This window comes from Sporobolomyces koalae (genome assembly GCF_050403365.1).
Source record: "Sporobolomyces koalae JCM15063 DNA, S_koalae_JCM15063T_v1_ctg9, whole genome shotgun sequence".
Taxonomy (NCBI): domain Eukaryota; kingdom Fungi; phylum Basidiomycota; class Microbotryomycetes; order Sporidiobolales; family Sporidiobolaceae; genus Sporobolomyces; species Sporobolomyces koalae.
Genome location: NW_027481762.1, coordinates 254057 through 280033, shown reverse-complemented (window position 1 = coordinate 280033; position 25977 = coordinate 254057). Strand labels below are relative to the sequence as shown.

The 25977-nt window shown below is 55.1% G+C and overlaps 9 protein-coding genes across 9 annotated transcripts; 5 read left to right on the top strand and 4 right to left on the bottom strand.

Annotated features, from left to right (window-relative positions):
- Positions 1-87: 87 nt before the first annotated feature.
- PAN3 (PAN-complex poly(A)-binding subunit PAN3) lies at positions 88-3199 on the bottom strand (the record flags this gene model as incomplete). Its single annotated transcript, XM_076677578.1, has 11 exons — positions 88-138; positions 210-426; positions 509-607; positions 678-907; positions 989-1404; positions 1501-1963; positions 2037-2279; positions 2366-2510; positions 2596-2730; positions 2806-2840; positions 3155-3199. The coding sequence occupies 11 exons, from the start codon at positions 3197-3199 to the stop codon at positions 88-90; spliced, it is 2079 nt and encodes a 692-aa protein (XP_076535276.1).
- Positions 3200-3735: 536 nt separating this feature from the next.
- JCM15063_002477 (uncharacterized protein) lies at positions 3736-5203 on the top strand (the record flags this gene model as incomplete). Its single annotated transcript, XM_076677577.1, has 3 exons — positions 3736-3833; positions 4058-4144; positions 4219-5203. The coding sequence occupies 3 exons, from the start codon at positions 3736-3738 to the stop codon at positions 5201-5203; spliced, it is 1170 nt and encodes a 389-aa protein (XP_076535275.1).
- A 370-nt stretch (positions 5204-5573) lies between these two features.
- Positions 5574-9625, bottom strand: SEA4 (Sea4p; the record flags this gene model as incomplete). Its single annotated transcript, XM_076677576.1, has 11 exons — positions 5574-5710; positions 5782-5872; positions 5956-6441; positions 6513-6531; positions 6614-6854; positions 6956-7050; positions 7152-7524; positions 7601-8206; positions 8281-9195; positions 9264-9456; positions 9536-9625. The coding sequence occupies 11 exons, from the start codon at positions 9623-9625 to the stop codon at positions 5574-5576; spliced, it is 3246 nt and encodes a 1081-aa protein (XP_076535274.1).
- Positions 9626-9819: 194 nt separating this feature from the next.
- On the top strand, positions 9820-12415 carry JCM15063_002475 (uncharacterized protein; the record flags this gene model as incomplete). The annotated part of the gene is made up of 11 exons (XM_076677575.1): positions 9820-9920; positions 9981-10037; positions 10115-10190; positions 10256-10266; positions 10339-10422; positions 10498-10779; positions 10840-10930; positions 11021-11145; positions 11242-11311; positions 11417-11512; positions 11600-12415. The coding sequence occupies 11 exons, from the start codon at positions 9820-9822 to the stop codon at positions 12413-12415; spliced, it is 1809 nt and encodes a 602-aa protein (XP_076535273.1).
- Positions 12416-13602: 1187 nt separating this feature from the next.
- On the bottom strand, positions 13603-15123 carry JCM15063_002474 (uncharacterized protein; the record flags this gene model as incomplete). Its single annotated transcript, XM_076677574.1, has 3 exons — positions 13603-14214; positions 14284-15023; positions 15105-15123. The coding sequence occupies 3 exons, from the start codon at positions 15121-15123 to the stop codon at positions 13603-13605; spliced, it is 1371 nt and encodes a 456-aa protein (XP_076535272.1).
- A 289-nt stretch (positions 15124-15412) lies between these two features.
- On the top strand, positions 15413-17572 carry JCM15063_002473 (uncharacterized protein; the record flags this gene model as incomplete). The annotated part of the gene is made up of 3 exons (XM_076677573.1): positions 15413-15608; positions 15678-16693; positions 16763-17572. The coding sequence occupies 3 exons, from the start codon at positions 15413-15415 to the stop codon at positions 17570-17572; spliced, it is 2022 nt and encodes a 673-aa protein (XP_076535271.1).
- A 673-nt stretch (positions 17573-18245) lies between these two features.
- On the top strand, positions 18246-19902 carry JCM15063_002472 (zinc finger Ran-binding domain-containing protein; the record flags this gene model as incomplete). Its single annotated transcript, XM_076677572.1, has 2 exons — positions 18246-19334; positions 19429-19902. The coding sequence occupies 2 exons, from the start codon at positions 18246-18248 to the stop codon at positions 19900-19902; spliced, it is 1563 nt and encodes a 520-aa protein (XP_076535270.1).
- A 258-nt stretch (positions 19903-20160) lies between these two features.
- On the bottom strand, positions 20161-21422 carry JCM15063_002471 (uncharacterized protein; the record flags this gene model as incomplete). Its single annotated transcript, XM_076677571.1, has 4 exons — positions 20161-20295; positions 20385-20563; positions 20630-21080; positions 21150-21422. 4 exons carry the CDS (start codon positions 21420-21422, stop codon positions 20161-20163), a joined length of 1038 nt encoding a protein of 345 aa, XP_076535269.1.
- A 916-nt stretch (positions 21423-22338) lies between these two features.
- Positions 22339-25943, top strand: JCM15063_002470 (uncharacterized protein; the record flags this gene model as incomplete). Its single annotated transcript, XM_076677570.1, has 18 exons — positions 22339-22403; positions 22472-22639; positions 22719-22842; positions 22914-23205; positions 23268-23282; positions 23352-23447; positions 23500-23789; positions 23859-23970; positions 24033-24215; positions 24277-24381; positions 24449-24472; positions 24543-24612; positions 24683-24996; positions 25069-25281; positions 25357-25388; positions 25470-25604; positions 25707-25795; positions 25871-25943. 18 exons carry the CDS (start codon positions 22339-22341, stop codon positions 25941-25943), a joined length of 2400 nt encoding a protein of 799 aa, XP_076535268.1.
- Between the last annotated feature and the right edge of the window lie 34 nt (positions 25944-25977).

Below are 25977 nucleotides of genomic sequence, written 5' to 3'. Positions count from 1 at the left end.
GGACAATTTTCCATTGTTTTTTTGCGGCAGGAATCTACGAGAGAAATCCCTCCTCCTTTTCTTTCTTTCCTCTTTCCTCTCTCTCTCTCATCCAGTTCTCGACAGATCCGCATATGCTCCCTCGATCGCATTCTTGAGCTATTTCGAGTAATGACGACGATCAACACTGACTGAAACCGTCAAACAGGAAAGAAGGGGAAACAACTCACTTCTCGATAACTGACAATGAGACAACTGCCTTCGTTGCGACTGACCAACATGAGTTTCTCTTCGACTCCCGCGTCGAGTTTGTTCAATTGTGTCAACACGTGTGACAGGTCTGTCACGGGTCGACCCGATTCGTCCACTTGGTGGAACACAAAGTCTCGGAACAACTTGATCAAGTATCGATCTCCCGTTTCGGCCCACCGAGGGTCGTGATCGAACCTGTGCATTCAGACCTTTGCTCAGCTCGTGTCTCAAAGGACCATACATGAGGGAAGGGGAGAGGGGGGGGGGGGGCACGTACTCGGGTCGCTCGTTGATGAACCCGAATTTGCACAACAGTCGCACCAGTCTTCCGTTCTCCAGCTCGCGCATGAGTTCACGTTCGATTGTGTCTTCCGCACTGTTATCAAAAGATACACGGGATCAGCTCTCGTGTGTAGAGAAATCCCAGTGACGCGGGAAGGACTGACACGAGACTCGAGTTCAACTCGTCGACGACTCGACTCGCAACGAGGGTCATGACCTCTTCGATCGTTTTCCGAGGTCCAGGTTTCGACAAGAGGTACAACACGACGTTCTTGAGATCAGGCGAGTACATGCGAGAAATGTGGTCCACCGATTTCGGCAGGTTGTGAACGGCCGATGGTGAACCGCATGCGATCGAGATGATCAGTTTGCCAAACGAGAGCAAATCTTCTTGCTGTGAAGACAGGCGAAACCGAGCTTCTTGCATCAGCACTCGAGTTCGAGCAGAAGGAATGACAAAAAACATCGGACCCACTTGGTACCCGTTTACGTTCTGTCCACCATCCCAGGTGAGGCAGTCCATGACGGCTGCCCCTCCGAGCCTGACTCGGTTCTTGCCCGTGACGAGGACTCGGTTCACTTCGAGGCTCCTGACGGCCAATCCGTTCTGATGCACGCACTTGACGGCAGATCCCATCTGGACAATGTACGACCACAATACTCGTTCGGGAAGGGTTGCAGGTGCTGAAGCACCTCCCGGGGCGCTACCCGTGCCGACTCCGGGACCGGCAGAGGTCGAAGGGTGAGGGGACGATCGAGGACCTCGGAACGGCGTGTGTGTCAGGGGTGAAGGGGTCGACCAAGGGTTCGGCGGAAGAGACGCCGATGGTGACAGGTGCGCTTCGTACAGGGTTTGAGAACAAGGGTGGAAATCATAAACAAAAATGATTGCTGATCGAGGGTCAAACAGAAAGAGAAAGAAATCGCATCAGTTTTGGCTTGCTCGCTCTGTATGAACGAGAGGATGACGGGATGGGTCAAGCTTGCATTGGTCACCAAACGCTCGCGTAGTGAAGGCTTCTCGGACGCTGACCAGGCCTGGATGTCGTACTCGGGTCCACTTGTCGACGGCTGCGATCGCTTGTTCGTGCGCCAATCGGAACCCTTCGATCCTCCGCAGGACGTAACACCTACCCTCTCCTTCCTTCCAGCCTTTGTACACGGTCGACTTGTATCCGGCAAACCCTCCACCGGAATTTGCCGGGTTGTTCGGCTGGGCTGGCGCGTCGAGCAGAGTCAGGTTGGTGTACCCTCCGACCTCCTCGGGAAGAGTCAGGTCTAATGTAGGAGTCGCTTGAGTCGCCTCGGATTTCTGACTGAGCGAGATGTGCAGAGACGGCGGCAGGAAGAACGTGGTCGTCGGGGAATGCGCAGCCGACGAACGAGACAGGGCAGAGTGAGGGTGGTGAGGCCTCGTTGACGGCAGTGGGTGGTACAGGTGATATTGAAGCTGTAACGAGAGTAGATATAGAATCAGATGAGTCTCGGATGCGAAGGGTGGGGAAGGGCGAATTAAAGCTCACGGGTTGTCGGACGTATCCCATCGCGCTTGCCAAGGGATGACCGCCGAGATGCATGCCATTGTTGTAGTATGCAGCCTCTGCAGCGGCTTGAGCGGCAGCAGAAGGCCCGCTCGAGGGGAGGCCCCCGTTCGGACCGGGCGGAGCGAGTGCGTGCGAGTAGTTCGAATACGGGTTGAGCCCGCCTGTCACGGCATTCTGACTCGCGTCCTGTTGCGAGGGGGTTTGTCTGTACTCGGGCGCGTTCTAGCAAATTGAGTTTCGATGAAAGAGAGAGAGAACGGCCTCAGATGCGCCTGTTGAGGAGAAACGAAGCTACGACGATCACGTACGAGGTCCATTGCCTGTTGGTAGTACTCGGCCATACCGTCTGAGTTCACGTTCTCGGCCGCGTCGTACCCGTTCGCGGTGGCATCGTGCGCGTGATCGCGTTGACCTGCAGGGGTAAAGTTGGGTGCATCTTCCGACAGTGCGGGACTGCCAAAGCCGTGGCGAGGGGTCAGTCTCGCTCTTGTGCATGAGCGAGGGTCAAGTCCGTCAACGACGCAAAGGGGGCACTCACGTGGTAGCGCGACGAGGCACGAATTCGGCTGCGCCTGTCGTCAGGGCGGTCGCGCCGAGAGCAGTCGTTGCTCCGCCTCCCGGTACAAACACGGCTGCGTTCGCTGCAGATGCCACCGAGAGTGTCGTGCTGTTCCTGCAGGCGCCATTGCGGGTCGATCAGCGGGACTGGGACCAGAGACGCAGCGAGTGAGGGGAACGCGAGACGCACGACGCGGCAGGACTCGCCGGAGCTGCGGGAGGAGCCTAGAGCGCGCAATATCCACGAGACTGTGTCAGTTGGGCAATCCTTCTGGTTACGCGCGTGCAGACTGCAAGCAGAGGTTGGCCGCACGGGATGATCGAACAAGCAGGTTTTGCCCTCGAACCGACAGCTGCCGTAGATGAGCGCGTTCCTGCAGACCCTTGTTTGAGCTGTAGCGCGATCAGAAGTAGTCAGTTGTCACGCGCGCGAGGGTCGAGGCGCGGCTGATCGACTCGCGTTTGCTTGCCGGAGACGGCGGCGCCTTCGCGGCCTGAGCGACAGGTGATGCAGGGTTGGACGTCGAAGAGGGCCGCACTATTGGTATCGCGGCGGATCCGCCACCTCCTGACGGGCCGGGCATCCTGGGCGACCGCGGTGGAGAATGTCAGCGATGAGCCGCTGTGGAAATGACGGTCACCCAACTCCCGTCGATGGTCGTTTATTTTCCTCTTGTAAGGCTCGACAGGGTCATTACTCTTACATGGGCGGTGCGTCGTCGTCGATACTTGACTTGCAAAACATCGAAAAAATGCTCCGCGGTGTTGTGGTACTTCCGCCCGAAATCGCAGTACACCTTCTCAAGTCGGCAAGTTAAATTAAGTCATTTCGAGTTCGGCAACGTCGGACGACTCTTCGGCGGCCTCGCCTCGAGTGGCCTGTGCCTTACTCTCCTCCCCCTCCATCTCCTTCTCTTCTCTTACAGCCTTCATCGTACTGTACTGCAGCGCACCCGATCGCATCTCTGGGATTCCGCATCATCAGCGATTTGAAGGATATCCCCGAACGGTGTGCGGGCCTCCACACTTTGGGTGGCAGCATACACCAAGATCGCCAGCGATTTCTCATCATCTTCGCATCGCCTGACCTGGTTCTACCTTGCCACGAACCGATTCGACCATGTCGCTGACCGTGCACGAGTTCGACCCGATCACGGCTGCGCCTTCGAGTGTGACTCTCGGCGATTTTCAGGCGTCTGGGACTTCTACCGCGACTAGGTGAGTTTAGCTTGACATGCTAGTTTCTTCAAACGGCTTCGGCGTTCGTCCCTCTTGCTCTCCTCGCTTTCCCCGAGAACTTGAAGCACCAGACGAGACCGTCTCGCTTCGACGCCTGTCGCTCGATCACTATCTTGCAATCGTTCGACTGCCGAAAGGATCAAAAGGTTCGGCAACGTCCTGCGTAACGCCGAGCTAACTCACACGATGAGTGGATGGAACAGTGCGAGCATCTCGTCAACTTCGAGCTCGTCGTCGTCGACCTACAACCCATACGGTGACACCAATTCGCCGGCTTTCACCGTTTCGTGGTGAGTCTGCAGAGTCCCACACTTCTTCTTTCTACGCATCAGTCAGTTGACACTCTAGATCGTCCCGGTTGCAGGATCACGTACCTCGCAATCATTGTCGTCGCAGGAGTCGTCGTCGCGCTGCTCTCGTCCCGATATTTCTATGTGCGAAGGTTTTACGAGCGTCCCGGCTGGCGCGCGTACCTGGTCCCACGCAACGGAATCCATGTCAAAGCACTGCACCTGCACATCAAGGGACCTCCCGAACGACAACTCATGACGAGCATGACGTCCCTGAGCGACGGCTACGGCGCGAGTCAACGCAGTGCGGCCGAACGACGAAGACGCAGGAGACGCAACCGACAGACCGTTGGAGAAACTCTTGGACCTGGAGGCACTCGGATTGGAGATCGCGACGACGATGACGGTTGGGACGACGATCGAGACCCACACGATCTCGCTTCGAGGGATCTTGAACAAGGCGGTGGCGGATTGCCGCAGTACCAACTCGATTCGGGATTGCCGGCGTATACGGCCCCACCGATACCGATGACACACTCGACAGAACATCGGAACGACCGGGAAGGTGTCGACGAAATCGATGCATTGCCGAGCGCTGCCGAATACGAAGCTTTGTCACGAGCAGGACGAGACGGTGCAACCATGCCAGTCTACCCACCTGCAGCACACGTACACGGCGCAACCTCCTTCCTGTACCCGATCGATCCTCCACCTTCGTTCTCGCGCGCCAATTCGGGCATCTCGACTCGGACGAGAAGGTCTCTGCACCACGCGAATGTTCTATCAAACGAGGAGTCGAGGACGGCAACAGGAGCCGTCGAGGCTAGTGATCAACATGATCGAGTACGACCAAAGGATATCGACATGAATCGCAGACAGTCGACCGCGACCGCGAGTTCGAGTGCGTCGAAACTCGACAGTGGCGATCGGGAAGAAGGTTGCGACGTCGATTCACTCAAATCAACTACTGGACAGGACTGGAACGCAGCAGGGTCATCGAGAGTGACGCTTGAAACTCGAGAGAAAGAGATCGAACCCTCTCTCGACAAGGAACAATGAACTTTTTTTTGTAGGAATTATCAGAGATCTTTGAGCCCCTTCCCTTTTTGTATCCGATGCATCTTTCAAACCGCATGTATTATCCGCGCGTCATGTAGCCCTTATCAGGATTCAATACTCTTGCAAATACGTCTCTGTTGTCCCGCATTTCCTCTGATCTGCATTCCTCGCCCCAAGTCCCCTCCGAGAAGGACAGCTGTAATCTCGACGACAGCATCTAACGACATTGATCCAGCGATGAACAATCGTTGCAAAAGCGATGCCATACGACCTACTCTCCGAAAGATCTGTACCTACAGTTTTTTGCAACAGTATGTACTTCCTATGCAATAAATGCGCATGTGTGTCGATGGTAAAATATCCTTTTTCTTCATCGTCCACCTCCTTCAGACCGACACCGACAGTCACACCCTGCAACTGCACACACTTGAGAGCGTTCGAACCAATCAAGCAAATGTGTCGCATGTCCTCCATGTCGACACCTCTGACACCATGCCAACATGGAAGCTTGTACCCAAGAGACTATCAGTGAACGTGATCCAAAAGGGGATCTGGATTTTTCTAGAAAAAATACTCACAGCCGTTGACTTCGAACGAATGAATCGAAGGTCTTGTAAGACAGATACTGCACGCGGGCAGTTGTTTGCTGCAGGAAGGACATAACGTGCTCTGGTCCGAGGAAGAGATGAGGTCATTAGCATGGACTCTCCTTTGGAACAGAGCGCTTCTTTTGTTCTTCTCCTTGTTCTCACCTTGCCAGCGACTCCAGATCCGTGTCCTCGATTGTGAACGTATTCGTTACGACCACCAGCGCTTTGAGGACCAATATTCGTCGCGCAGTACCCACACCGTACGACGATTTGAGCCGGGGCGATCTTTCTCAACATGGTTGCAACTTCATTCGCTTCGGAAGGTTTGCCCGCCAATCGACTCTGTTCCATCGCAGCTCGTGCTCGTACTCCTCGTGCCGTATCAAATTTCGCCCGGTCCGTCCACAACCTCAGTTGATCGAGTTGAGCTCGGTACGTTTCGATCCAGCGCACGACTCGCAGGTCGTTGCGGATCAGTCCTGGCGAGACGAACGAATATGCGAGTGCGGCAGTTTGGACGTCTGAAGTGCGATCGATGTAATTCGACAGGAGGGTGAGACCATCGTTGCGAAGTCCGAACAGTAGGACCGCTTCGAGGTCGCCGAACGATAGCGACTCGTTTTCGAGTTCTTTCAGGAATGAGACGAGCTGCGGTCATCCCGAGCCTGGCCGTCAGTTTCGCAGGTTCAGGAAACTTGACGTAGAGAAGGGAAACCAACCTCGGAATCTGACAAAAAGCTGTCGCGGAGAGAACGTCACACTCTTCGTTAATGTCTTGTCGTGCAAAGACCAACTCGAAAGAGAGAGGAAGTGAATTTACCGTAGAGCGACCGCGACTCGATCTCTCAATGGCAATCCCATCTCGTTTCCGACTTCCCTCCATTCTCCACTCGCGAGGAACGCAAACAGCGCTCTCACCCACGGTACGTCAATGTCGGTCGACAACGAGAGAGACTGACACAGTTCGGCATAAGTCGATTCTGAACCTCCTCCTCCAAGACTCGAGTTACGTTGAGCGAGGTAGGCTGCGAGGATCGGGGCCAGCATGCGAAGTTCTCGATCTTTCGTCCCAACCCCCCGGAGCGAGACACACATGAACAATTTCAGCCTGTATGAACAGCCCTGCGACTATTGGGGACAAATTGAAAGAAGAAATGCTCACCCTTGCACAGCCGCAGGTAATTCATGCTCTTCTCGAGTTGACCTGAAAAGAATGCGTGTTTGGCCGCAGCTTCGTAGTCTCCCGATTTCTCAAAGCTGACAACGAGAATTCCGAAACAATAATTCCCCAAATCGTCAGTGTCATTCCTTGCAAAGTGAAGGCGAGAGAAAAGAAAGAATGGGTGGGGTGACTCAACTCGGAACAGACGACGTCGACTGGCAACTCCCATTCCATTCCACAAACTTGCAACGCGAGTTTCCTTTGGTCCTTGAAGGACGAGGAAGAGATGGCAAACACGTGTTCGAGTTTCCTCCTGACGACCAATTGAGCGCACGCGGCATCGAATGCCGAGGTTTTCAAGTGAGAGTCATCCGGTCTGCGGTGTGAGCGGGATGATCCGGGTCGACTACTTCTCTCCGGGTTGGTGCTCGAAGGGTTTGGGTATCCTCGAGGAGTCGAGTAACCCGAAGCTCCGCTACTGAGCGGGAAGCCATGCAAGATCCGGAGGACACCTCGATACCTGAAGTCGTAGTCGTTCAAACACGAGTTGCCGGAAAGTGCTTGCGCCCCTGTAACGGGGTCATAAACCGTAGTGAGCGACTTTGCTTGAGCATGACCGAAATGAGGAAGAGATGAGGAGCGTACGACCGATCCACCTCCAAAACTCGGCAAGAGATGCTTCACACAGATTGACATTCTTGTGAGCGTCTGACCCGTAGCCATTGACGACTCGCTGTCGGAGCAGTACCGACATGTCTTCCGCGAGTGCGTCGAAATCGGCCGTGCCCTCTTCCTCGTTTGCGAAATCGGTCACATGAGCTTCCGTGCTCGGATGACGTTGAAGCTGAGCAGTTGGTCTCGGAGTTGCATTGCGGTCGACTGCATCCGAGTTTGAAGCGAGAGTGTGGCCCCGTCCGCGAATGGTCGTGTTGGTACCATCGAGCGCGAGGGGCGCACTCCTAGGAGACTGCGGAGGTGGCAAGAGACCGTGGGTATGTGCATGAACAGGTTCCTCGGTCATGACTTGGAACGATTGTAGGTGTGAGAACGAGTTTGAAGAGCTCGCAATGATTCCTCGTTCGAGAAAGTCAAAGTGCGGCGGATGCGGCAGCGAGATCATCTCGAGGCGGTGTCCAGTCGAACCAGGTCCGGTCGTCTCTCGCGACAACCCAACGATTCGAATTGGAGGTGACAAGTTTGAAGATGCAGGAGCGAACGCGAACGACGAGAGTGCCTGGTTGAATGCTTGGGCTGCTCGAAGAAAAGCATATTACTGTTAGTGGATCCTCCTCGATCCTGGAGTCCTCTGACCCCTGAACACTTACATCTGCGGTCTTCGATCACGATCGGCATTCTCAAGATATCCTGTCTCGCGTGAATTGCAGCTTCTTCCCGCTCTTCCCAAACGGGTCTCCTACCTTCCATCGTCAGTTCCGACAAACTTGCCTCCAGTTCGCCGTTTGATGTCACAAACTGGCTATCGACGAGTTTCGGGCCGGGTCCATCGACGAGGTTCCACAGGCGAACGTACGACGAGTCCTTCTCGAGCGTAGCGACGATGCCTCGCCTCGTCGGGTCCCAGTTGATCTCGGCGAGCGGTTTGACCGGTGCGCTCGAACGCCTCGTGACGGTCGGGACCGCACCCGCATCGGCCTCGGAGAAAGACAGCAATGCTTCCATTGGCTTGCGCAAGTCCCACAGTTTGACCACGCCGTCGTCTCCATGCGAGATGAACTGTTGCGCGTTGGTCGGGTTCGCGCCGAGTCCGTACACGCTGCGGGAACCCCAACTCGTGACGGTCGAAGGGGGCGATCTAATGTCGTACACGCGAATCCACTTGTTCGCCATTGACGCCACGAGCAACGGGCTCGTGGATGAAGCCGAGGGTCCATACGATGACGAGAGGAACGCAGCACAGTTGATCAATTCGGACGATCCGAGCGACATGAGCGGGTGAGGATCGAGAGATGCGCTCGTCGAGGATGAGCCAGTTGCAGTCGTCGTGGTGGTCGTTGTCGATGAATGCGCGGGAGAGTGGGCACGGCCGCGTTGCGAGGTTTCACGATGGAGGGAGAACCCTCGCGGCGTCGAACGGGGGGCGGTGCCATCGAGTGCTCGAGCAGTTGCGTTGATGTCGTACACGAGGAGGGACTCGCCTCTGCCTTTCTCGAGCCCGACCGCGAGCAAGCCCGAATGCGAGGGAGAGAACGCGGTCGCGGTGATCGGGCGCGCATGGCGCACTGAAGACCAGCTGGTCAGCCTTCCAAGGTCTTGAAGTATCAGTGATATCTCGAGAACAACGACTGACCGTTAATCTGGACGACGTTGCTCGTCGAAGGAGGGCTGGACGACGATGGATGGGGCAAGCGGACGAGCAAGACCCTTCCGGTGGTCAAGCCCGCTGCAACGAGGGGCGAGTCGGTGTGGGGATACCATGCGAAGGTGCGCAGCCCCGGCAGCTCTGTCACGACCGAGAGCGAGTGGAAGGTCGATGTGGGGTCCTGCCGATCACCCGACCCGCCGCCCGCCGTGAGCGAACGCTCTCACAGGTCTCGTACTGGAAACGTCTGCAGCACTCACATCGTAGTCATACAGGCGAAGCTCTGCGGATCCGCCGACGAGGCACTGGTTGCCGCTCCACACGACTTTGCCTCGTTGATTCGCCGACATGCTGGTCCCAGTCGAGATCTCCAAGTGTTGTGCGTCAACGGCTTCAGCGTGGGCGCTTGCCGTTGGGGCGGCAGCGAGATGCGAAGCCAAATTAGATCGCAGGCCCCTGTCGCCGTCGTTCGAATTGTTGCCTGCTGCGTTTCGCCTCGCTCTCCCGCCCTGTCCCGCGTCACGCCTTGGCACTCGGGTCGCGCATGATCGATCATGATCAGCTGTTGCATCAGCTGATCAATCCATACCGGGATCGACCCGACTTTGGTCAACTTGCTGTGGACGTGCCTGCACTCGCACCCTTGTCAGTTGCAGCTTTCCCTCGTCACGACATGTGTTCTTGACGTGCTCGAATATCTCGCAGCCTGATCCCTTCAGCTGGAGGATCCACTATCGACTGGAAGGACGACTCGGCCGTCAGGTGCCTTTTCCTCGTTCTCCTTGCCTCGATCCCCTGCTCTCATTTGATTCCTGACCTCGATCTTCCGAGTCAAACAGAGCTCTCACGAACGCGTGCTTGGAGCGCGATTTTCAACTCAAGCTCGAGCTGCCGCATAACAGGTTGTGCCCTACGGTAAGCTCGCACGTTCTCGCTCTCGGAATTCAACTCGCTCAACCGCACTCCTGTCCTCCCTACAGATCCCGAGTCGGTAAGGGAAAACTCCCTCACGCTTTCAAGGAACAAGCAGAGCCAAAAAGCTGATGAAAGACCTTTCGATCAGTCTCGAGTACTGCTTGTGGGTGCTCAAGCTGTCCCTCCTTACTCGATCGCATCCTTCGGACCAACCTCTCGTTGGACTCGACATGTCAGTCTCCTATAGTTTTCGATGTCAACGTGCCTGCAAAGCTGATAATACCCCCTTTGCTTCCGTATCACTCAGCGGTACGGGCGCATCTTGCATCTATCCTTGCCTGATTGCCAAGACTCTTGCACGTCTCGACCTGTCAACCACCGGCTCTGGACAGTCTAGGTTCCGATCCAAAATGTTCGCGAGTGAGATTGATCCGGAAAGTCTTGATCATGCGAGGTCGAACGTAGCGCGCAATCACCTCGATCTCGACTCGGCGAACAAAACGGGTCAGGTCATCGTCGTTGTCGAAGCTGAAACAAATCTCGATCAACCTCGATTGATCCCTCGGTCCATCCTCAATCAACATGAACCGTATGAAAAGAGAATTCCGATCGTCCCGAAGAAAGCGATCCTGACAAACTTTTTCAACAGGATCGATTTCGTCATGTGTAATCCACCGTTCTATACCCACCAGTCTGAAATAGATCAAGCTGCCTCCCAAAAACTGTCTCAACCTTTCGCCGTGAGTAACGAATTCGCGATTTTTTTCTCGTCAATTCTGGGTTCTCTGATTTCTGCTCCTCCGACCTGCTTATAAATCTTGGAGAATTAGGTCTGTACTGCATCGAAGAACGAACTGATCACGAAAGGAGGCGAGGTTGAATTCGTAGGTCGAATCATTCAAGAATCGCTCGAACTTGGCACGGTCGGAACTAGTCGTATATCCAACACCGTCCGGTCCGTTTTCCTGGTGTTCAAGTCCTGAGATCAAAGGAGGGTTTAACCCGCATCTCATTCAAAACCTTCTGAGGATTCTTTTTTTCCTGTTTCCAGATGGTTCACAAGTTTGATCGGTAAACATTCTTCGATCGAACCTCTCGTCTCGAAGCTTCGCGCAAGCAAAGTACGTGCCCTTTCGCAACGACACAACCTCCAGTTCATGATTCTCTTTTCTTCGCTCTTGATAAAGATAAAATAAAACTCAGGGTGCTTTTCTTTTCGTACTTAGATCACGAATTACCAAGTTCAACTCATGACTCGATTGGGACAAACTCGAAGATGGATCTTGACTTGGTCTCTACTCCCTACCAGGATTCCTCACTCAGTATGCGCTCTCTCATCAACTTGTTTTTTCACAAGAAGGATTATCTTGACATTGTTTTCGACGACTCCGATCCCAAAAAAAACCCAGATCCTTGCAACCTCGACCGATTTCGACCCTACATTGTCAAAATTTGAATCGAAATCGATCGGGATACATTCTTTCGAAATCCCATTTACCGACACATTGACAAACTCGACAACGAATGATCGATTCAATGATCTGATCGAACGAGTGTTTGGCGTGGAGACGTTTGGCGAGAACGTCCGGTTCACGATATCGTCCATCCCGGATCGAACTGGCGAAGCCTCTTCGAGAGAGAGGGAGGAATCGATTTCGATGAAGCGGGTTCAATTGGAGACGATCGGAGTTCCAAGTTGGACGAGATCGTTTCGTCGATCGCAACAGCAACAGCGACAACAACATCAATCACCGATACTGTCGAAGGAGGAGGATCCAAGGAGGGCGATGTTCGACAGATCCAAATCGATCAGTTCGGCTGGTGGTACCGAGGCTGGCATCGACAAGCGCGAACGGAAACGATCGCGATCTAGATCGCAAGTTCCTTTCGACGACGATGCCGTTCCTGGAGGACCTCTTGTGCAGGTCGCGAAACGTGTACGAACGCATCAAGATGTCGTGGGAGAGACCGAAGAAACGATTGTCGATGCGGTATCATCGGTCACCGGGAAGGGCGGACGCAATGAAGGAGGAGAATTGGTCTTGGCGGCAGAGTTTACAATCTCGCTGATCCTGGCCGCCGAGGTCGAGCAAAAGGTCGTTCGAGTTCAAGGCGAGTGGAGGTATGGGGTGGACGAAAAAGTTTGGGAGAGTTTGTGGGGAGTCGTGCGGACTCGGTTCAAGACCCTTGTAGGTTCATCAAGCAATCACGGATTTTTCGCCTAGAGGGCCACGACAAACAGAACAGGATCGAGTTCCATCTCGAAGAATGTGTCAGACGTAGACTCGGATTTCCTGTCGCCTAGAGAAGGAATGACCACGGTACCTTGATATGACACGCAAACCGTATCAAGCTGTCGACTGAATTCGTTGCGAGGACATGGCTTGGTTTCGAGTTCGACGCTAACGATTTCGATCGGGTGGGGAATCATGACAATGTTGATATTCCTCCACGCGAACAAACACAAGTTCTCGATGGTTGAAGGTCGTGACAAGAAGTAGCTCACGTCGATATCGAGGTTCTTGTGGTCCAAATGTTCCGAGACCGACAGAGTCAACACTTCTTCCAACAAGTCTGGCACTGCGATCTGTCCTCTGTTTTTGAAGGTATCGAGTCGAAGCTTTTCATCAGGGTCGTGACACATGGATAGAGAGAGAGAAATGCTGTCGTTACGTTTTCGAGCAAACGGCACCTTTGAACGTGACATGGAATGTATATTCGTGGCCATGTACTGCCGTCGCAGGTCCATAGCGCTCAAGGTTCTCTGTCTCGGTCAGGTGTCTCGACCACAAACGATGCACAGCGGAAACTGGACTCGCACATCCGACCATCTCGGTTCTCTCAGCGAGCGCTGCAAGTCGGTTGATAGGGACCATGGCTCTCACCTTTGCAACCGAATCGAACTGTCACGAGGGGAACGATTTCAGAGGTGACCGAGGCGGGTCGGGTTGTTGAGTGATCCGACGTTGGCTTTTCTAGTCGGGCTTCGTCTCGTTCGGGCGTGTCCTGTCTGGAAATGGAAGAGCTCTGCTCGTCTACTTGCATCGTACTGAAATTCGATCAAGGCCGGGAAACGTTGTTAACGGAGAAGGAAGACTATAGTACTCCGCAAATCCATACATGCGTGAGCATTCTCACCTTATGGGGACCGGGACATCCAAGATTCCGTCCAGGCATACATCACCAGCAAGCGCTTGAAAGGGTATCAAAATACATGCACTTTTTGGATCGATTCAATGAGAATATAGAAGAAAAATAAATTTAAAAGATCATGGGTATCGATATCGTCGTACGTTTCCTCGAATGTACATCAACTTCTTCCTAGGGATGCAATTGCCGTCTAGAGAGAGAGATATCTCCCAGGTCGATAGCAGCAGTTTTCCCCCTCTTTCAGTTCGTACCCGGCCAAATTTCAGTGTTGTCGCACGTTGACGGCACTGACGACGCTCGCGACTCCCATGCCCAACGCGACAACTCCCCACACGCCCCCGGTACCACTCTCGATGATCTCTTCCACGTTCCACCTCCTCTCGCCATGTCCACTTCCAGCGATCCCTCCTACCACCTCCTTCCACCCGCCGGTAGTCCATCCTCGTTGCGCAAACCAACTCGTCAATCCAGGACTCGTCTCGTACGACGTTTGTGCCGCCTCCTGTACCAACTGACGCAGCGTCGTTTCGAACGCGAGCCTCGACGAGGACGCGAGCGATGAGAGGGTCGCAGTCGGGTCGATCGGACGTTGGAGTATAAATCCTTTGAGCAGTGCGAGCGCGAGTCGCGAGAGCGCAAACACGAGCGGGGAAGGCGCCGCGAGACGACGACGGGAGTGACGACGAGAATCGCTCGCAGACGAAGACGGGAACGCGAAAATTGTCGCGAGCACGAACGGGATGACGAGGGTTTGGAACGAGTAGCGGATGAGCCCGAACGTGAAGAACGGGTGCAATAGGAGGTGGACTGCCGGGAAATGGAGCGACATGGGAGGGACATGCGGCAGGATCAGGGAAGGATAAGGAGCGATCGACTGCCAGGGGCACCGGAGGTGAGCAAGACAATCCGGTCAACGAGCGGACTAGGCACTAGGACAACGTACGTATTCGGCCCAGGGAAGAGCTTCGTACACGATCCAAGAGTACTCGGCGACGAGGATTGCGACGATGATGAACCAGCTCGAACTGAGGCGGTACTGTGCTTCGGCAACGGCCGCGACCGATCCGCGAGCGACGACCCGCAGGTGGTGCGACGAGCGCTTCGACGCGAGCGAGAGCGACCTCGAGGCTTTCCTCGTCAGCGACCGCGATGCGGGCACGAGCGCGAGCGGACCGACGTCCTGCGGATCGAAATGGTCGAAGGCCTCGGTAGCGGTCTCGACCGCGGCACTGACCGCCTTGCGCGGGGACGCCTGTCGGAGCGTGTCAAAGATGTGCGGGTGGAGCATTGCATCGCGCATGCTCGGCATCATCGAGGGTTCCTGATCGTCTCCATTTTGCGCGGATTCTGAAGCGGAACGACTCGACGATGGCGCTTCGGACGAACGCGCGCGCGGCGACTGTGAGCCGACATGAGCGGACCCTGCCTGAATTACGGGGTCCTCGACCGCGCCGTGCTCGTCGACGATGCGTTCGAGCTCGTGCTCATCCATCTGCGACTCGGGCATGTGTCGCCAGATGCCGCTGAAGTGCGGGTCGTTGCGCTGGTCCTTGTCACGCTTGAGTTGCGAGCGGCACAGCTCGACGAGATCGTATTTGCTCAGGTACCGGTTGTGACCGACGTCGATCCCCAGATCGGACACGAGCTGAAGCAGCTCGGGTCGGCGCAGAGACTGCAGCGAGCCTGATCAGATGGACAGCATCGTCGAGTGATGTCAGTCTCCTCGAGACATGGCTCATAGCTCGAGGCGGCGGAATGACAGACCAGAGTACTGTTTCGGCATTGTAAGAGTACTGGGTGTTCGCTGGACGGTCGTGACCCACGCGAGAGAGATGGGCCGAAGTGAACGCGATCAAAACAAACAACTAGTACTCGACAGGAGAAATTTCACAGGATTTCGATCTGCTCTCTCCCAGGCGACCTGTACGTCTTACCAGGATCCTGGTTGTGTAAGAAAAGCGTTACAGTCCTGCGACGAATTTCGAAAGAGAAGAACCAGCGCTCGGCGTTTATGCTGGGCGGTGTGCTCAGCCTCTCCTCCCTCCTCTTTGCACGAAGTCAACCTGCCAGCAATGAAACGTCTGTTCAACCGCAAGCACTCGTCCCCGACCGCGACCCCTCCGTCGGAACAAGCGCCCCCACTCGGTCGCTCGTCACCGCCTCCGCGAGCAGCCCTCGCCCCTCCGGTACCGCAGTCGTCTCAGGGAGCGAATCCAGGCTACTCTTTACCTCCTCCTCCTCGGATTGAAAATGTCGGTAACGCGATTGGTGAGTGACCGCCTCCCCGTTTCTCTACGACCGACGATCCGTGGCTGATCTTCCCCTACTCTCTGAAAGGCTGGAGCATCGCCATGCCCACGTTCGACTTTCCGTACCTGCTGTCCCTGAGCGACTACCTCAGCTCAAGCAGCCACGCTTCGAAAGACGCCGCGAAGGCCCTTCGGACTGAATTCAAGCATGGTGCCCCGATCGCGCAGGAGCGAGCCGTCAGATTGACTGGTATCCTGATGCGCAACACGGACCATCGATTTCGCGAGCAAGTCGCTTCGAAAAAGTTCCTCGGCGAACTGACCGACCTGGTCAGTTCGAAGAAGACGGAACCTCCTGTCAAAGACATGGTCTTCCGCGTCTTGTCCCCGCTCGCGTACGAGTACCGAGACGACTCGGATCTCAAGATTGTCACTCAAACGTTCAACAAGCTCGTTTCGACACCTTCGACCTCGCTCACGTCGTTCCCCTCGACTCTCGATCCTTCCTCTCGCGCATACCAGCACAACGGTGCGCCGCTCGATCCCGAAGATCCTCTCTTCACGCCCACTGGGCTCTTGCCCTCGTCGTCAACCCGTTCCGGTCGCCCGTCTCGCGGGAATCGTGCGCATCCTGGCCGCGAATCGATTCCGAAAGAGATCGACAAGGTCCAGATGCGCGAACTGGGCGAGCGAGCGGACAAAGGGAGAGGTCTCGCGAGACTGTTGCGCGAAGCGATCGAGTTCAACGGTCACGACGACTCAACCCTCGAAGAGAACGAAATGGTACAGGAGTTTCAAACTCAGTGCGTGCAGGAACAGGAAGTGCTCGGGGAGAACCTCGTATGGGCGACGGTACAAGCCGAGAAGTCCCGAGAGAGTGCTCAACCTGAGGATGGTCGCGACCGGGACGGTACCTCGGCTTTACCTCACGAGGCTGGAGAGGCGGACTCGACCGCGGAACAGAGGGAGATGAGGCGGAGTAGGTTGAGCAGCAACAACCCATTTGCGGACGTCGTTGGTAATGCCGGACGAGCACCATCCGGTACAGATCGCAAGACTGAAGAAGAACTCATCCTCGAAAAGATCTTGGTCGCTCACTCAGAGGTAAGCAGAGCTACTCGCTTCGCGGTCTTGGAGGATTACCGAAGCTGATATTCAACGCTCGTCACGTAGATTCACGACGCGCTTTCGATGCTGTCGTCGCGCAGTTCTCGAGCGAGACAAGATGCGCAGCATGCTCGAGATCTCGAGACTGCGACTGCTCTGTCAAAAACATTCGTAAAAGGGGGAGACGACCTCACGGCAGGAGGTGGCAATTACGGGGAAGGAGGGAGCACTCAGAGGTGGGCGACGGTCGAGGAAAGGGAGCAACAGGAACACGAGGCCATGCTGAGGGAACAAGAAGCGCTGAAAAGGTACGAGCGGCAACAAGCGGCGAAAAGCGGTCACAATGACTTGCTCGGGTTGGGACAGCCGGACGAACATCTCGGAGCAGATCGAACAGCCCGCAACACGACGCAAGGGTCCGGAGAACCAGCAGCAGCAGCAGCAGCGACAACGGCCTCGCCTTATTATGGACTCGAAGCCCTCGAGGGATTGTCATTCTCGAGCCAACCTGCCGATCATCCCGTCACGTCCACGAATCCGAATTCGTTCTCTTCGTCGAACCCGTATTCGAACCTCTCGGTATCGACCCATCCTCCAGCAGTGGATGCCGCGGGTGCAACCCAAGATCCGTTCCAGACCGAATCGCCTATCAATTCCTCATTCGTTCCCCCTCAACCGTCAGAGAAGGCTTTGGGCAAGTTGAGACGGATCTCAACCACTGGGACTTCGCAAGACGATCACCTTGAACGGCAGCAGGTTCTCGAAGAGCAGCTACGCGAAAAATACCGCCGAAACGTGGAAGAGAGGGCGCGAGAGAGGGGGACAGAGCGGAGTGACAGCGAAGGTGGGTACGAAGGAGGAATTCGACAGGTCTAAAAGCAGAGAATTCAGGCCTACATAGGTCTCGATCTCCGAAATTCAGCTGGCAATTTTATCTCCTTGCGTTCTAATTTGAATCTAGACTTACTCGACCACATACCTTCCAACAAGAAACTATAATCATGCAAAAGCCTTCGAACAGAAAGCTTGACCTCATCCGCGACGAAATCTCCGCCTTGAGCGAGCGACCGCCACCGCGCCACCTGTCCGCAATGTGACCCACGTCTCTTCACACCATATGCATCACATCAATATTGAAATGTTCCTGCCTTTGCAGACTCGATCTTCATGCCTGCATAGGCTTCATAGACGGCGCGAAGCTGTGGTAGGTCAGTCGAGAGAAGGGCGTCGCGCTTCCTGGCAGGAGACGACAGGCTTAGACAGCCAATACGGATTCAATGCTGAGGCAGACTTCCTGGCATGTCCTGCCGCCACCTCTTCCGACTCGTCCCGGGAATTCTTGGGTTATTCCTGCAAGCTGAAATAGCTCTGTTCTGGAAGGCAGATCACCAGAATGTATGTGGAACCCACCGTGGGTGTAGATCCTGCTCCTGAGCATCCTGCAATGTGTCGAACTCTACTATAGCTCATGATCCGACTGCAGGCCATGGCGTGACCCTCTCTTCTCTCCTCTCTACTCTTCCCAACGCTGTTCACCTCGTGCGATATAATGGCGCAACAGCAAATCTCGCGACCTTCGACCGCTGCGTCGAGCCTCGACTTGACCTCGCTCGCTTCTTTCCCTCTTCCTCCGTTCTGCGACTCCTCCTCGACCTCGTATCGGACAGATTCGTCGGTCAAGGTTGAGAGCCAGCAGACTCTGCCGTCTTGGACGGCGTACCGGCAGAGTCTCCCCTCTCCGACGTTGTCGAACGCTTCTGCCCCTCGCACGCAAACTCCTCTCGAGGACTACTTCCCTCACGCCGAATACTTTGCTGCGACGTCGACTCCACCACAGCGTCGACGAGGTAGCGACAACGCGTACCCGACCCTCTTTCAATTCGACGAGTCCGAGGACGACCAAACTCCGCCACTGTCCTCGTCGTACTCGTCTTCGCGTTCGTCGTCCGGAGTCTCTCCATTCCCGTCTCCTTCAGCTTCTTCATCATCATCGATCGACTCTGGGCTCTACAACTCGCCTAGTCGCAGCGTCAAGAAGCGAGATGTTGGGCTCGGACTTTGGATTGCCGAACAAGAGCGCAAAGCCGCAATGATGGAACAGGCCATGAGCGATTTCAGCATCTCGGCGTTGTCGACGTCTTCGTCCTCCTCGGGATCCTCCTACAGCCAGCAGGACCAGTTTGGATGCCAAGAGCCCACTCTGCCCCGCTTCGACCCTTTCGGCTCTTCTCCGACTGTCGTTCAGCGGGCTTCATTTATCAAATTTGAACCGGCCCCTGCTCCTCCGGTACAGCAGCGCATCGCACGTCCGGTCGCCATACGCCCACAACAGGCGAGCCTTCTTCCTGCCGCAGTCATCACGCCTTCGCACTCGCACTCGGTTGGCGGACCTTTCGCTTCGCGACCGACGTATGTCGCTCCGGGATCAGAAGCCTTGTCCTCTGGCTGCCTTTCCGCGAGCGACCTCGCCCAGATCTCATCCCTGCACAATGGCCGAGTACCCACCCTCGAACAAATGGCTCCGTGTGCTCCGACTGCCGCTTCGAACGGCCTTCCCCCTCCGATCGTCAACACGGGCAACCAAGGCCGCATGATCCCGCAAATGGGAGATTGGCGTTGTGGCGCCTGCACTTTCGTTGTAAGTCGTTGTTTTACCTTTGCAAACCCTGAGACAAATTGCATGAAATTGCTCGAGCTTCTTTTTTCCTAACTGACCTTCTTTTCCTGGTCAGAATTGGCGTCGTCGCAAGGTGTGCATGCGATGCTTCCCGTTCGCCAGCAACGATATCGGACAGTCATTCGCGGCGCAGTCTCAAAAGGCTGCATTCCTCGCGTCGTCTCCGATGGCTCCCTCGCACTCGGCTCCTTCCTTTGCGCCGTCGCCTCCCCCGTCGAGCTCTCCTCATCGCGTCTCTCGACAGAACGGATTTGCAACCGGCGAGTCTTCACCTCACCGCAAGATGTCATTGCCCGAACCGCGATTCTGTCCGTTCTCATCCTCCGGGCCTTACTCGGCTTCGTCGCTGAACGGTTCATACGCGCTCCAAGCCCCGCCTATGCCCCGAGCCGACCCTTACTATTCGTCGTCGTCCCAGTACCACTACCAAGCGTACGAACCCTCGTTCGCGCCTCGATCGCCGTGCGAGGATCTCAAACTTCGTCGCCGGGTCGGAGGGGTCATTGGTTACCCTGGACTCGCGTTCTAGACTACTGTACCTCTCGCAACTTTCTTCGGATCTGGATCATGGCCTTTTTTTCGTCGCAAGGAGTGTCGGAAACGAAACATCAGTAGAAAGCAGGATTTTCTTTTGTAGTATGGACGCATGACTGTGGATAGCTTTCGTTGTCATCATACACTCAATCAGTATCACTTGCCAGGAGGAAAAAAGAGTCCGGTTGCGCTGCCTCTCTCGCCGCAGAGGAATTCTCGGATGGGTTTTTGGGGAAACTGGGAATGAGCAGGTTTAGAAGCGGTTGTTCCTTGCATCTCCCCATACTTGGAACGGGAGCTTCCAATACCGTTTCTGCAGAGATCCGTCAAATACGTTGTAGTCGAGTTGCGGAGACGCGAGTCGATCGAGGAACGAGCGAGTAGGAGTCTACGTGAGCGGAAAGAGACACAAACAAAGAACACTGTCAATCGTAGAACAGGGACGCCGGCCGTTTTGACAGGTTTCCTGATACTTACAGCCGAGAGGAACACGGGAGTTGCACGTTTGGGCATTCCAGTGGTGCCGTCGAAACATTCTCGAGCGGTTCTCAGTTCTGCTTGAGCGATGCCAGCGAGGGTCGCGACGCAGTCTTGTAGTCCAGGAGCTGAAGGGCCTTTTCGGAATAGTGCCTCTTCGGACAGTTGGTGTCGAGTAGCTATTACGATTGTACCGAGTCAGTATTCTCGAAACCACAGCGCAATGGTCCGTCCTGGAGACTTGCCAACTTCGAGCGGAATCACGTTGACTCGTTTAGAAGCGTGATGAGGTATGGAACGCAACAGGGTCGAGATGGTCATCGCTACTGCGAGATGGCTCGCGGCGTGATCAAGTGTCAGGTCATCCGCCACCTTGAGCTCCTGCGCTCGTCCTGTGCTCTCCAACGGATCGGAAGAGTGTTCCAAACCCGTATGTTCGAAAGGGGTCGCATGCCGCAGAGTCATCTGGGAAGCGGCGGTAGAATCGGCGGCAGCGGTCGCTTGCAGTAGGAGGTACAGCAGACTCGCTTGCGTTCCTGAGCTGTAATTGGCAAGGTCTTGCAGGGTATTGAAGGTTGGATTCAGGAAATGCGCTTCTCGTGCGGTGATGAGCCTCGTGAAGTGGTATTGAGAGAGAAATGGTCGTTGTGGCAGGCTTGCCAACAAGGTTGTCAAGGGATGCGGTAATGGTTTGTTCTGAGCGACCACGTGAGTCAGTCGATCGTGCTAGCGCCAGCTCTCGTCAAGCATGATCGCGACACTCACGTCGTAGACACCTTTGACCGCATCTTTCCACCACTGAAACCTCATCCTGCCGACCAGCTGGTTCGAGACCTGGTCCTGCAGCCCAGCGAGCTCGACATTGAAGGCTTTGAGCGCCAGGTAGGCTGGCTTGAGGTGTGCCGGATAGAAGTACGAGGCGTAGATCGCTTCGGGGTCGCCCCGCCTCACGAGCGCCTCTGCCGATGCGAGCGCTTTCTGGTATCCTTCTCGTGTATTTGGCGCAATTGTCTGCCGTACCAGCATAGTCGGGCGCATCGTGCGAGCAGATAATGAGTCCGAAAAGTTGCACGCGCTGCATCTCTCGTTGACGACATCATCGACTCGCAGTCGGAAGCATATAGCTCTGGCCAGCGCTTCGCCCCCATAGCGCAATGCATTGTGCAGTCGCAGAATTTCACTGGTATGTGCGCGCGTGGCGCACACATGAAGCCGATCCCTCGGAAGTAATCTTCGACAAATCAGATTGCGCGCAAACGTGACGGGCGAGATGCTCAGAACTTCACAGATTTCGGGCGAGTAAGCAATGCCCAGAGAATGTTTTCTCGACCGGTTGTTGGCTGACTGTTGTGTAATCGTAGCGATAACGATTGCAAATCGATAGCAGTTCGTGTGGAGGAGTGTGCGCTACATAAGCGCCGCCAAGCCTCCTTATCAGCGACCCTATCTACAGTCCAGCTGCCTCAATTCCGCCGGGGACGCGGCTGCACTCCCTGCGACATAGAGTGCTGGTAATCAGCTTCGCTGCTCGGATGCGGCGCGATCGCTAAGATCGTTGCTGTTCAGCGCGCCCTTACTTTGACAAGGTCGAAGCGCTACTGAATCGGCGAACGAGGGAGGCCGATGGCGGAGTAGCGAATTCGGGGAGAAGCGGCTCGAGCTGAAAGCCGGAGACTCGTTACTATCGCTCGCGCGGACGCTTTTCAGGCACCCCGCGCCGAGCGGCTGTACCACATGGATGTAGCGCAAGCAGCGGAAGCGCGCGCTGGCACGGACCCGAGTCGACTCGTGTCGCTTATCTAGCCGACAAGTTTTACTTTGCTCGGTTCACCCGGTCGCTGGCCCGACGCTCTGATCAGACTTCTGCAAGGTGGATTCGCTACTCAACGCTCGCGCTTCTTTTCCTCTAGATCTCGTGCTCATTGGGAGTGAACCTCTGTGTTGACTCCGTGAGATGAAGTCCACCACAATCTGGCTAGCGGTCCTAGCGAGCGGAGCCTTTGCAGCCCCTTCGCCAAAGTGAGTCACCCAAATTCAGTCCTCTCTTGCAAACGCTGTGTGCGCAATACTGACGCATTCTCTCGTAGACTGCCGTCGTTCAAATATCCGACTTTGCGCTCACGACCCCAAGTTCCTGACGTTGTTACGCCGACTTTCAAAAACCTTGCGGCTCAACTCGACTCTTCCGCATCGTCCTACGATACGCCGACAACGAAAGCACCCAAGACTAACATCTGGGCTTCGCTGTCGACAGAGTGGGCGGACTTTTTCTCGCTCTCGCGATGTTACCAGAATACTAACGCTGTTCTTGCTTTTCCCTTTCGCTTCCGGTAGCGAAGCAGCTTCTGTCGTGGCTTTCCTCCACGATCAAAAGAAATTGAATCTGACAGCCGCAAAGGAAGCCGGCAGCTGGGACAATCAAATCACGGTCATTGATCTCGCCGCTCCCAACAAAACTGTTCGTCGGGGTCCATGTGTTCTCGCTCACTCATGCTCAGAAAGCGCTGATGACGACTCTGCGAATTCCAGGAATCTCTCAATTACGTCGACAAGGACAAGGATATCCCCCCTCGCTATGCTGTCGCGACCATCATGCACAACGCCTACGAGCAACCGTACCTTGAGGATTATCTCGTTGGTCCTCTCCCGATCAGCGAGAACTCGACATACTCTCCCTACGGTTTCCGCACTACCAAAGGAACCTCGCGAATCCGGAATCATGATGCTGATCCCGACAAGGTCAGCGAGTTCGTCGCGACCATCACGGGTGAGGTTGACGACATTGTCGAGAAGCTCCTCGGAGCCAAGAGCGACAAGTTCGGTCAGTCGTCGAGTTCGTCTTTGATACAGGGTCTCGACTGAAGTCTTTCTTCCACTGAACAGATATCTGGGGTATTGGTGAGCCCTGAATACGCAACCTATTGAGCTATTGAGAGCTGATTTTGTCTATCTATGACGGTGCTCTAGATCCTCTCTGGTATGAGAACAACCGCACAATCTCGTGGATGGGCTACTGGGCAATTCCCGAGAACATCTTTGACGGCGAGACTCTTCTGCCGCAAGGTAAGCCTCATGGGTCCTGCTTGATCCGCTCTCAACTGACGCATACTCTCAGGTCTCTACCTCAAACTCGACATCACTGGCAGAAATTCTTCGGATTGGACGCACGAAGGATGGCTGCATAACGGGATCTTTTATCCAACCACTGCCGATTTCCGACATGCCTTCGAGAATGGCAAAGTCGAAGTGACGACCCGCAATATTGGCGCGAACGAGACCTGGATCGGCACCGACCGAGATGGTGTGGAGCTTCCTTACGATTCTCGACCCCCTCCTATGCCTATCGCTCCCGGAGGACAACGATTCGCCGTGGACGAGGACGCGCAATACGTCGAGTGGATGGACGTGAGTTGTGATTTCTTCCTTGCCCCCATCACGGAGACAAGCTGATCGGCTTTCAAGCCTGATCGATAGTTCTCATTCTACTGGGGATTCTCGCGCGATACCGGCATGAGGCTGTGGGACGTCAAGTACAAAGGCGAGCGCGTCCTCTACGAGCTCGGCCTGACCGAGGCTCTGGCGCACTGTAAGCATGCTCTCCTCGCTTGGTTCGAGCTCGTCATACTAATGACGATGACCATTGCGCAGACGCCGGAAACGATCCCGTACAGAGCGGAACTTCCTACCTCGATACCTTTTATGGCTTTGGGCCCTATGCGTTCGAACTAGTCGAGGGGTACGACTGTCCCGCGCATGCCAAGTACGTCAATACGACCTTTCACGCGAACGAGGTCTCGACGACCCACCGCAAGTCACTGTGCTTCTTCGAGAGTGCGTCGTCCCGAGCTATACAAGCGTCTATATTCTCGACTGATCATTCGGAGCTCTCCAGGCGACGAGGGATATCCGATGCAAAGGCATTCCAACGGCCAGTATGTCTCTGCAACAAAGAATATCGCCTTCAAGATGAAGTCGGCATCAACGGTTGGCAATTACGGTTCGCATCCGTTCATCTTTCATCTGATGGAATCTTGATTACTGAGAGTCGATTTGGCGAGCCTTAGATTACAGCTTTACCTACACATTCTGTACGGTCTTCCTATCTCACAAGAGATGGGTTTTCCAGAAACCCCGCTGACTTGAATCCTTTCTCTCCAGTCTTGGACGGCACCATCGAGAGTCATGTCAGCGCCTCGGGATATATTCAGTCGGCGTACTATGCAGCCAAGTAAGCGATGTCGTCACATTTTGCAAGCTTGCATCCTTTCGCTCATGGGAACTCTCGTCCGCTTCCGCAGCGGTGAATATGGCTACCACATCCACGACGGACTGTCGGGCTCGATGCACGTGCATGTCCTCAATTGGAAGGTCGACATTGATGTCTTGGGTACCAACAACACGTTCGGCATGCACTCTGTTGTGCCCGAGACGATCAAGTATCCGTGGGCTGAGATCCCCCGCAAGACGATGAAGCTCGTTCGATCCGAGCTACAGAGTGAGGACGAGTCGAAACTCAACTGGCCCGCAAACGGTCAGTCGATGTATCTGATCTACAACAAGGACGAGAAGAACAAGTATGGCGAGGACCGTGCGTGGCGCATCATGCCCTCTCGTACGTCGCGCTTCCTCTTCCGCTGTACTTCTAGGGAGACGTCACCGGCTGACAAGCTTCTTTGGCGTGCAGGCGGAGGAGGGATTCGCGTTCCGTTCAACGAGTCGTCGAACCTCGGGCCTTCGATGAATTTCGCGACTCACCAGATCTATGTGACCAAGCATCACGATTCCGAGTACAGTACTTCGCACGGCAACAATGCCTACTCTCCATACGACCCCATCGTCGATTTTGGCAAGTACTTCGATGGCGAGAACTTGGAACAAGAAGATCTGGTACTATGGGGTAAGGAACCATCTCTGCTGTATGGTTCCGCTGCCTCGTATTGACCCTTGTCCCTCCTCGCCTTCGCTGTGACAGTCAACAGCGGAATGATCCACGTGCCTCACACTGTACGACCCTTCTCGTTTCTTTGTTGGACCGTAACAATAGTTCAAAGCTCACAGCTGTCCTCACTCACTGGGCCATTTCAGGGCGATCTCGGCAACACGGTTCAAACGACGGCTCAAGGCTCGTTCATGATCTCGCCGCACAACTACCTCTTGCGGGATCCTTCGCGCCAGACGAAGCAAATGATCCGTCTCAACTACAACGGATCGGCGGAACACGTACGTTGACCTCTCACAGTCTGTTTCGTGTTCAGCGCACAACCAGTCCAACATGTTTTTTGCGGTCCGATATCGTTTTCTGATTTGGCTGTGAATCTACAGGCTGTCTCTGCTGTGCACACCTTCGGTGCCGATGCTGTGCAAGGTACGGTCAACTTGACCGCCCTTCGACCCGACTACTACTCTTACATGTGAGCTCGAGAAAGTCCTCCACTCTCTAAGCTTCTGTATCGGCCGTTCTGATGCACGAAGCGATCGTTGTGCAGCGGAGACGTCAACACGCGCAAGTTCCCCTACGATCCCCAGCATCCTTACAACGAGACTGTCGCAATTGTCTAGAATTTCTAAAGATAGGGAAAGAGCCTGGGTGACA